We start from the raw sequence: 10783 nt of genomic DNA, 5'->3' as shown, positions 1-10783 counted from the left end.
TTCTTAACAAATGCTTTCATGCCTTTTTTTTTTCCTGTCTCTCCCCAACTGCTAAATTGGGTATGCGAACCCAGTAAGTAACTGGAAAGAGCAAGTCCTGGAAGAGTTAAACACAACTGCTCAAAGAACAGCATGGAATATTTCACTGCCACCAAGTGTGCACAAGCCTTTGGGGGCCAACAACTTTTAAGGCTCTTAGTAAACCTCTGCAGCAAGGTAACAAAACCCACAGCAAATAAAGTATGCGCTTACAAGTCACCGTGCAGGAATCTCAAAACCTGTAAGCGCAGCTATTAGTCTCATTTTACCAAGGGAGAATCTAATTTAGAAAATGCAAGTAGGTTGTTCAAGACCACACAGGATGCCAGTATTAGCACTGTTTCTCCTTCCTCTGATCAATCAGGAAAACCATCACCCACACCCCAAACTATCCCAAGCCAGTTTTTGATACCTACCTTAAATTTCTTCTGGTACACAAGTTGGTTATTTTGTATTGAGAACCAGCGCCTATTCAAATAAAGAGACATCCAGAGAATACATAATTGATTTTACAGTGCTTATTTGACGGAAATGTGCTAACATACAGTCTAAGGAGAGACTGCATAAAAGGATTCACAAAAGTAATGCTGCAGTCAGTTTTGGCAAGTATTTTGTGAGAATAATGAAAAAAGGGAAAGCAGGGACAAAACAGAAAAGGAAGCAAGGTTCAAATAATTTGAGTCCTAAACACATTCATGTTATGACAACATTAGTTAAGCTATCACACAAACATTTTCATTTCAAAGAACATTTACTTCTGTATTTTAGCAGCAAGCTACAATTTTACTGACAAAATGAAGGGAATATAAAAAAGAATTCAGTTCTGCAGTGAATTTACACTTTTTTGTTTTGTTCAGGCTTATAATGTAAACCTGTGTTTAATCACAGCACAATTCCTCAATTATCTCAAATACCCCACTTAGACCACACATCACATTTCTGCACTGCGAATTAGTTTCAATGGAAACAATATACAAAATATTTTATTGCAACATATCTTGTTATTCTCCACAGGCTGTTGAACTTCAAGCTACAGTTTGCTGCAATTAGTAACAAGAGGGCTCCATATATTTATTCAACCACCACAAAGCCATCCATGAAAAGCAGCATACAAAAATTAAGAAAAATTAAGTTATACAAAAAAGTTAGATTCAAATCAGAAAATCTAGTATTTGTTAGAAAAGTTAGTACTTAATAGACAGATGAGATTCTACCTTTTAACAATTAATCTTTTCAAATGTTGTGCAGATATATTTAATTTAAAAAGCAACAACAGGATCTTCTTTTAATACTGCATTTCCAACATAATTACAGCCATCTTTTTGGGTTAAGATAATTGAACAGAGCAAGGCAAAAAATTAACTACTATTTCAATTTATTAACAGCAGTAGTTCGATCACTGCTATTTAAAAGGTATCACCTTTACCATCTATTTAAAAAACCACAGATGCAGTAACTAAGCCTCAAATATAAGCATAAGGCAGGTTATTGCTAATATTTAAATAGGTAACTCAACAAAAAAAGCAGACTAGAAATGGAAAATTAACCCGGGCTTTTTCATGTGCTTTTTTTTTTTTTTTTAATATAACACCAAATAGAAAAACATGAAAAACAGTGCCTAAGTGATAAAAAAACCCACAGCCTTGCCCCAAGATAACATGCAATGGAGCAAATTCCTATTGATGGCTTTAGGTAGTGCAACTTACTTCATTAATGCAATGTTTCATTTGTTCTACAGCTAAATATTTAGTGAGTTACTAAAGTAAATAAGCTCCAATATGTTCAACTGGATATAAGTGAGCACACAAATTGTAAAACAAATTTGTGTCACCTATAAAGCCTAGTCTAGAAGTTTTCAAAGTACTCCAGACCCTTTTTTTTTTTTTTAAAGTAGAAAAATTAAATCTGTTTAAAACAACTTTTCAGTCTACCCAAAAAATGTGGGGCTTTTGATTTTTTTAAAGATACTTTTATTGAACTAGATCAACAATTTAGAATGTAGTGTAACTTGTAGATCACACTTTTGAAGTAGATGTCAATGGAAAATAAAGTTAATATATTTTATTGTATGCTTGAAAGAAACAAAAGTGGCAGACTTCCCTCCAACATATCAACACCACAGCAGTTTTATTCAGGTCAAAATCTTTGAATTATTTCTTATTAACCAAGCATCATCAATAAACTCCACTCATTACTGTAGGAAAGCCTGCTGAGGGTCTCAGCAGTAACAGCCAGCAACTTCTGAGGTTCAATATATGTACTGAAGGTGCTGTTGTAGGGTATACCACAACTATCCTGTTCCAAGAGTTAATGTTCATAAACCTTTAGGCAACACGTGTGCAGTAAGTACTGATCATTATCAAAGTTTCCTTAAGTGTGTCATTCTGTCAAAAATAGGTGAAGTATGGTGAAGGATAAAACATACTTGGGGATTCTTAAAGCAAGCGCACTGCCTCACTCAGTAGTGCTTAAATATAGTTGTCTGGGTTTAGAAACCAAGGGTTTTCCATCATTTATACCCACACAATTCAAAAGAGTATTTGTTAAACAGGAAACAATGCAAGCTTCGTTGAAAAACATTTCCAACTTCTGAGAACTGAGAGTAATACCAAAAAGAAATATAAAATTTGTTATTTGCATTTTACATAAAAAATGAATCATGCTTACTGATTCTCAAAAGGAAAGAGTTTTCTTCACTAGTTGCTATCAGCATGCAAATAAGACAGTGATTAAGAATGCACAACATTTAAAAGTTATATCTCTATTTTCCAATGCAGTTGATAAGAAAAATCTCACCAACTTCAACTGGAAAAAGTCAAAACACTGATCTTGTACGGTCAAAAGTTTGAGTGCAGGAACTTTGCTTTAATTCCTTTTTAGCTTTAACTAGCTCAATCTTTCTAATTCTTTTAAAGGTGTTGAGCAGCAGGTATACTGGCATCCCAGGCAGAATCCTTCTGTTATTTTCTTAGACTGAGCCACTTATACATCCATTGCAAGTAATCAAAATTAAATGCAGGGTTAATAAAGAACTTTTTGCGTGCCAAAGAAACATTGGGAAGGTATAAAAGAAGCTGTTTGGTACCTGATGTGATCTGGCTTTTTCCTGTCATGTGAAAAAATGGGGTAGGGTTAAAACATAAGGGAAAGAAGGAAAAGGAATGAATAATGCAAAATGAGCAAAATAAGCAAAGAATTAGCATGATCTGAAAATACAGCAGAATTAAAAAGGAAAACACTTAATGCATCCAACCTAAAAACTACACAGAACATACTAGTGTTTGACAAAGGCTTTTCTTCCTACACACATTTATTCACGCGTAACTTTCTTCATGATATGGACTTATTCTTCATTTGAATTTCTAGGAACCAAAGCAGCTTTCCACCTCCTGCTCCACAATAAATCCATCTGATTTCAGTTCCTGATGCCTTAAGAAAAATTGTGTACAATAAGACGTATCATTTACAAACAGATCAGGTTGTTGTAAACATTCAAATAGGTCTCCATACCTTACTGTAAGACCTTGTAGTATAAAGATACCATTTTGATTTCATGAAAGTATATTATCTGAAATACCCATGTACATTATACAAGTATCCATTTAGTCACAATAACAAGAGATTGCAAAATCTCCAGCTCTTTCAAAACACAGCAACACTGAATTGCAAATAGCTCTTGCGGTTTACTTTGCAACTTGCAGAACTATCCCAAGAACAGGAAACCTGATGCCAAAGCCCAAGTAACTGAAGTCTCCAAACAATTAAACCCAAGCTGCCAGCTGCCCCAGGAAGAACCTACATCATCACAGGAAGAAATTAGCTTGGATTGGAAACAAGTTTTCATTCATTAGAACAGATTTGCCCCCCTTCAAAGGGCTGCATTACATGGTTTTGATGATCTTCTCCCCCAGCAACCAGACTTTTCCCAGGATAATTCACTATAGTGGCCATGGATTCACTGACCGAGACATGCACACAGAAGCACCACAATTATCTAATTTATTAGCTAGAATCACACTGATGTGTGTCAAACCCAGACACAATTCACTGTACCATTTCCTTCTTGCTTACGTTTTTAATGCTGGCAAGTATATACCAATAGTGGTAAATGCAATGATTTTTGGTGCCTTTAATTCAGCCTTAAAGGAGTACTTAAAAAGGCCTACAACCATCAAAATACCAACTGATACCAGCAGAGGAAAGAGAGAAGCTACCATTTTAAATACCTATTATTACTGACAGTGCAATCAGCAGTTAGCAAGGAAGATCAGTGCTGTTGCCCTTGGTTCAGGGCATCAGGAAATGCCAGTATTTCTTTCTAGGCAAATTTTTCTGTTTGTTTCAGCTGGTTGATTCTCCACCCACCTCCCCCAAAGATGGGCATATAAAGAAGCAGCAAACTACCTATTTGATAAGAACTCTGAAGATATCTTCTCTGCCTTGGGGTTTCTGCCTTCAGCTCTGCATTCCCTCATATAAAATACATAATTCCCATAATGTTTCCTCCTTTGGTATTTCACTGTACATTTTCACACTCAAAACAATGTAATGCAATGACAGTCCTTTTTTGTACTCTACCTAGTGACTGGAAAACCAGTCTCACCTCTAATGTACGGTACACTTTAATCAGTATTATCTCCCTGCAGCTGAAACTGCAATACTGCATAAATAAAGCTTTCCATCAGTGGCAACGGGCTGTGGAAAGTGGTAATGACCACTTCAGTGCCTACAACGTAGCAAGCAGTTACAAATGTATTCAGAAATAAAAATAATCTAAAAATACTTCTCTATTTTTATTAAAACATGAAAAATAGGGCTAGATTCAGAAACTAATAGTTGTCTTCATTAGGAAGGTCTTAAACATGTATTTTATGTATAATAATAGTAGTAGCAGTTTCAGAACAATTAGTAGTGGTTTGTGAATGTGAAGTACAAAATTGCAATGATTGATTTAATTCCTAAACAGTGCTTATAGATAGCATTATCCAATGCTATTCTCTGCCTAATTCTGAAGCATCTAACTAGCCTATCACAGCAAGATAAATTATCAAGAATCTAAGATCAAAAAAGGTTAAAAGTAATTGAATACTCCTGTGACAAATAGAAAAATCTAAAGCAAATATAAATTATATAGTAAAAGCAGGTAGCTCCAATCCATTACTGAGCTGTTTACCTTGGCTCTCAAATAAATTATTGTTTGGATATGTTTTTATTATACAAGTCCAAACCTGTAACTTAACCTGAAACAATGTCATTGTGTGCCTTGATTTTATTACGACTTACTCGTATTTATTTTGTGTCCATTTATATTTCTAACATACAGAAGTTAGTTTTAATTGAATCCTACTCCCTAACCACCTTAAGGTATTACTAGGTATGAAGCCATGTGGGAGAAGACTATTTCTCAGCTACCTTCCAACACTCCCATCCTGCTCCCTCCCCATACCTCCCTACAGAGCAAGGCCTTTATGCTCTCCAAAAGAGGAACCCAGAGAGCAAGTCAGAGAGTTTTGCCTTCAGTCAGTTACCAAGAGGCTGCAGTCAATCCTGCACAACACTTTGCAAACAGGAGCCTTTCAGCCTGTTGAGGGTCCAATAAAGGATAATCTCCTGCCCTGTTACTGGGGATTTTTCTCAGTGTGCTTACACTAACATTTTACTTCAGACCAGGAATGTGCTTTTGGAGCATATCTCCCAGTTTTCTCTCTTCACCATCCTTTGATGCCTTGCAGATTTGTCTTGGAGAAGTCCGAATTCTGCTTGGATGAAGCTAACCCAGAAGGTACATTACAGACAGATAATCAGACCACAGGACCAGAAGTAGTCCAAAGTAAAATCCCCTGAACTAGTTGCACATGAGTTGCTAATAGAGATACAGCCTTATTGATGCCAGTGGCCCTTGCATCAGTCTATAGATTTAAGTGAAGCAATACCAATTTGTTATAGACTTGTGATGTTCCAAGATGCTGAAGGATTTATAGAATAATTAAGGTTGTAAGGGACAACATATCTAAATGCACATTCTGGCCTTTGAAACACAGCAAACAGTTTAACAGAAGTACTGCTGCAAAAAATCACAGAGCTTAAGATAGAAAAAAAGAGAGCTCTATAATACAACAAATTAAAATTCAAGAACTGTATCCAACTATACAGCTCCAGCACATACAATATTTCCTTGAAAAAAGCATACATCCTTGGAAATGCAAAAGAAATCCTGTTCAGGAAGAAAAATATTTAAACAATAGTAAAATATATATTGTTAAAGAGACATGACTAACAATATATTTGGAATTCCCAACAGGACCATCAAAACTACTAAGCAGAAGTCACTGCACAGGATAACAAGTAACAGGTAATATACTTATCTTTCAGGAAAAATAACTTGAGTCCTTGAATCCTTCATTGTGTATCCATGTTTCCAACAGCTATACCACTTCCATTTTACTTTGTCCTCTAACACTTATTTTCCCAGCATATACATTCACATAGCTTATTGTATACAATCATAGGGATTACTCTGTTTCAACCCCAAATGTGAAAATGCAATTACAGAGCTGGACTGTGCACAACAAAGCAAGCTTTCCATACATAAGACTTCTCCAGATTAAGATACACTCTTAGGAAAAGGCTTGCAAACAACTAGGACAGAAAATAAGGAAAAATGGCTTTGAAGTATCATTTCTACATTAATTAACAGAGTCATCCAAGTATTCTGTCAAAACTGTGGAATCAGTGAGTTGCATAGATAAGTCAGACCACAATTTAGCTTAACAAGCAGTATCTTAATCAGCTAGTAAATAGAGGTTCTGAATAATTACCTGTTCCAAGTCTTGAAGGCATTGCTGGCTCGCTTAAATAGATAACCTTCCATAACAATACCATTGGCTGCATCTACATTGTATTCTAGTTTAGTATCATCACTGGAATAATCCTAGTACAAAGGAACAAGACAAGAAAGAGACATTGCAGTTTCAAATGAAACTTCAAATATGGGCAGCATTAATGTCAAAGAGAGTAAACATTTAGGGATAATGTTTTGCTTGCAACACTTATTAGTCAAGCCATGACTCTCAGCCCCTGACAATTTTTTATTTTTTTTTTTTTTTTTTTAAAGCATTTTAGGAGATCAGAATGCTGAAGATTTTTATTTTACCTGCATGCAAGGGCAATTTCTTGCTCAGGTATTGGTGACCTCTATGGCCAAGCAGAGGGCAAACGTTACTGACAGAGCATCTGATGCTTCAGCTGTCTGCTCAAATAGTCTCACATACTCTCCCCTTTCTTTGGCATATAAGGTAGAGGAGAAGGGGCAATGGAAGTTCGAAGTCAAAACTGAAAAGTAATTGCCTGTTGTTGCCAACTATACAGAACCAGTTATGCTTTAGCATTTTCTTCAGCCCTGTCATCTTGACAAATGAGCTGGATCAGAGCTTAGAAGACAAGTAACCAAATAAAGATGATGCTATCAGTTATCTCTTAAATTAAAGTGGTCAAGGTGCTGGCAATGATGACAAGAACTTAGCAGTAACTTTTTCTTTATGATCTTTGACAGGAATACGAAGCTAGAAGTAGGACAAGGGAATATATATTTCAATCAATCTAGTAACAAATAATAACAGCTAGTAACAGTTAATAACAGCTTTACAAGTTTTAGAAAGGTTAACTGCTTCACATCTCCAGCAAAGGTAGAGTAGACCAAGTAGTAATACATGCGATGATTATTTGCTTTCATATCTCATCTGAAACAACAGGGACTCTTCCCAGGGAGCTACAGAACTCAGGTATTCAATGAGTGGGAAGCTAACAGCTACTAGGGGTGCATGAAAAAGCACACATCCAATGACATAACTTTAAATGAATACTGTCCAGAGATCAAAATAATATACATGGTATTATTTAATTTCACTGTTAGCAAAATACATCCTTAAAGTAGACTAGCAATATATGGCTTCTTCCCCTTAACTAGGTCAGAAGAGACATCATTAAGTTTCGGAACAAAAAATTCCATAAAATTACTCACAGTGTTTTCAGCTATTACTAATCTGAATAGATTAACTACATTTGAAAAGTTAAATCTAAATTTTTATTAATTCACTGACTAAAGATCAGTGCAAAAGTTCCAAAAAGTTTCCAAATGAAAATGGAACTATCATATCACTACCATATACTACTGATCTGAATAAACATGTAAGTTGCAAATAAAAGCTTCTCAAAAATCACAAATTTGTACATTTATTATTCAGCATTTAATAATTTTGATTTTCTGCCTATTTTTGAGATCAGAACATGCTGAACATTAAAGACTTCACGTAAGCACAAACAGCCAAATATCACTGTACAATTTTAAATTAGTATTTCACAAGTTATAACATACACAAACATTCTCAAAGCGTTAAGTCTTTTCTGTTTTTTCTTATCACCGCAAAAAATAAAAGGGAAAACCCCTATAAGCACATACTTAGACAGCCTGATACCACATCTCCCCCCACCTCCCCCCAAAAACTGATAAATTACTCTAACTTACCAGCTCCCAAACATAATGAAACCTGCTAAAGATTTGCATCTTCCTGCCTCAGTGATGCCTGCAACTCCTTGTCTAGTGAAAGACAACATACATTCCCTCAGTCTTTTCTGTCCAAACTACTATGTAATCACATTTTCCTCCAGCTTTGGAGAACTGCTGCAGAGAACGCAACCGTCTTTTCCAATGGATCTTGAAAAGACATATACAAGCATGACAGGAAAACTCCTTTGGATCATTTACCATGCTACACTCTCAGTTCAAGTTGTCTAAAATACTGAGCCTTTCCCATGAAGTGCATTTAGTGTCATTTTTAATGGCTTGCCTGATTGACTTCCACCTTTATAGAGCAGATAAAGACACAAGAGTATACAGACAAATGTTTAATATTTTCCTATCTATACAGAGCAGACTATCAACTAGGGGATGAGGGAGTAAAGCTTCCATACGCTTTATCCATAAAACTTCATTGATAAAGTTATTGTTAGAGAAAAGATGAACAAACAAAAGACCACACTTCATTTCAATAAAAAGGATAAAAGTAGAAAAAGGAACTGGATAAGCAGTGTCTGATCTTATAGTCCCTGCTATTTTATAGTTAAAGAATAGGAGAAAAGCAGTCACATTATAGTTTATTTTTATCTTGGCTCATGGAAAAGTTTAGTGAACCACAAAAAATAATCAGAAACACATCCATATCTTTCCAGTGTCCTGCATAAGAGAATCACATGTTAATAAACTCAGTCACTTTATGTGATTCAGAATTCTGTTTTCCTTAAACGAACATGCAGCTGATAAAGACTGAATTTTAAACATAATTTATTCATTAATTAGGTGTCAGTCAGGACTAAAGTACATTTCACCTAATCAGAACTGAGAAAATTAAGCCAGTATTATGATAGTTACACTAAAGTGCTGTATCGCACATTTCATTCAGATCTGAAGGAAGGAACATCTATGGCTTCTATCCTGACACACATTTTGCAAGGTTGGCCAGCTACTGCAAGAGAAACATGTAGAAGTGGGTTATATAAGTGAAGTGTACAGTGTGCTTTCATGCCTTGTTTTTTTTCTCTCCTTTTTCTTTAAATCTCCATGAGGGATAGCAAACCAGCTGGCAATAGAAAAACAACTTTCATTTCCACAATTAATACTAATCTGGTGAGTCAAAGAATACTTACTATTCTTGACAGTGTTTCAATGAATGCATTTTCATATGAACTTATCAATTTGTCACACATACTGGATTTATTTCATAGCTTGCATGTTTTCTGTTTCTCTACATATATTTTTTTGTTACCAAAGTATAAACCCCCATACTTTTCAGCAGCAGAGTTTGATTTACTTCAATATGAAGATTGCTAGCAGGCCATGAAAGCCATTCGAGCCATTTTACCAGTAAATCTTAGGGATTGTGAGTATCAGCATTTTAACATCAAATATGTATTCAATGTTTTTTACTTCAGAGAAGCAGAATTTAAGTTTTTAAAAAGGCAGTAAACAAGGGAGCATAAGTACCAAAGAGAACACTAATCTGAAAAGTTACTCCAGCATATACTAAACGGAAGACATTAATTGTGCAACCTCCCTGTTTAGAAAGTTGCTTCCATTCCCATCCTATCGGCAAGAGAGATGTTTGTCATGCTTAAATTGAAAGTCCCTTGAGGAAGGGCTTAAAACAACAGCAGACACAACAAGGTTTACAGTCCAAGACAAAATGAGAGAAGGCGAGATAGTCATTGAGCATACAAGTCACTTGAAATACTGGCACATCTTTGTTGTTTGAGGCAGGAACTGGTTTGCATTACTCCCCAACAGTAGCTCTGTTTTATGCCTGCTTTATGACTGTGGTAGCATCTGGTTTCCTATCACCTTGTTTACTCAAGATGTTAAAATTTTTCAAATGATTCTCACTCCAGCTGTTTCCTGAACAGTTCTTCGGAAGCAGATCTTTTTTTTAAAGGAAAAAGGGATTTGAATACAACAAGAACTATTTGAAGTTCAACACAAATATTTTTCCTTTATCTTTTCCCTCATTTTAGAATATTAGCTCTGTCACAAAACCAGAAAGCCATAATGCTGGTCACAGGTCCAACCAATTTTTAAATTATTTCTTAATTCAACATGTTACTACAGCAATGGGCTGCAAACGGCTCAGAAAACAAGAGTTGTAAGTTTTAAGTGATACTGACACTGACACCACTTTTGATACGAATCTTTCCC

General features: G+C 35.4%; 1 protein-coding gene across 1 annotated transcript in view; it reads right to left on the bottom strand.

Moving 5' to 3' along the window:
- The window catches only part of ACAP2 (ArfGAP with coiled-coil, ankyrin repeat and PH domains 2), a 52030-nt gene that overhangs the window by 20096 nt on the left and 21151 nt on the right, over nt 1-10783 (bottom strand). The window contains exons 10-11 of the mRNA XM_035895221.1: nt 6858-6970; nt 456-507 (exon numbers count right to left, since the gene is read on the bottom strand). Coding sequence (XP_035751114.1) covers nt 456-507; nt 6858-6970 — 165 coding nt within the window. The remainder of the gene's footprint in view (nt 1-455; nt 508-6857; nt 6971-10783) is intronic.

The sequence above is a fragment of the Egretta garzetta genome, unplaced genomic scaffold, assembly GCF_000687185.1.
Source record: "Egretta garzetta isolate BGI_Z169 unplaced genomic scaffold, ASM68718v1 scaffold425, whole genome shotgun sequence".
NCBI classification, from domain to species: Eukaryota; Metazoa; Chordata; class Aves; order Pelecaniformes; family Ardeidae; genus Egretta; species Egretta garzetta.
The sequence above is the reverse complement of the archived record's forward strand: the minus strand, read 5'-3'. Positions and strand labels throughout refer to the sequence as shown.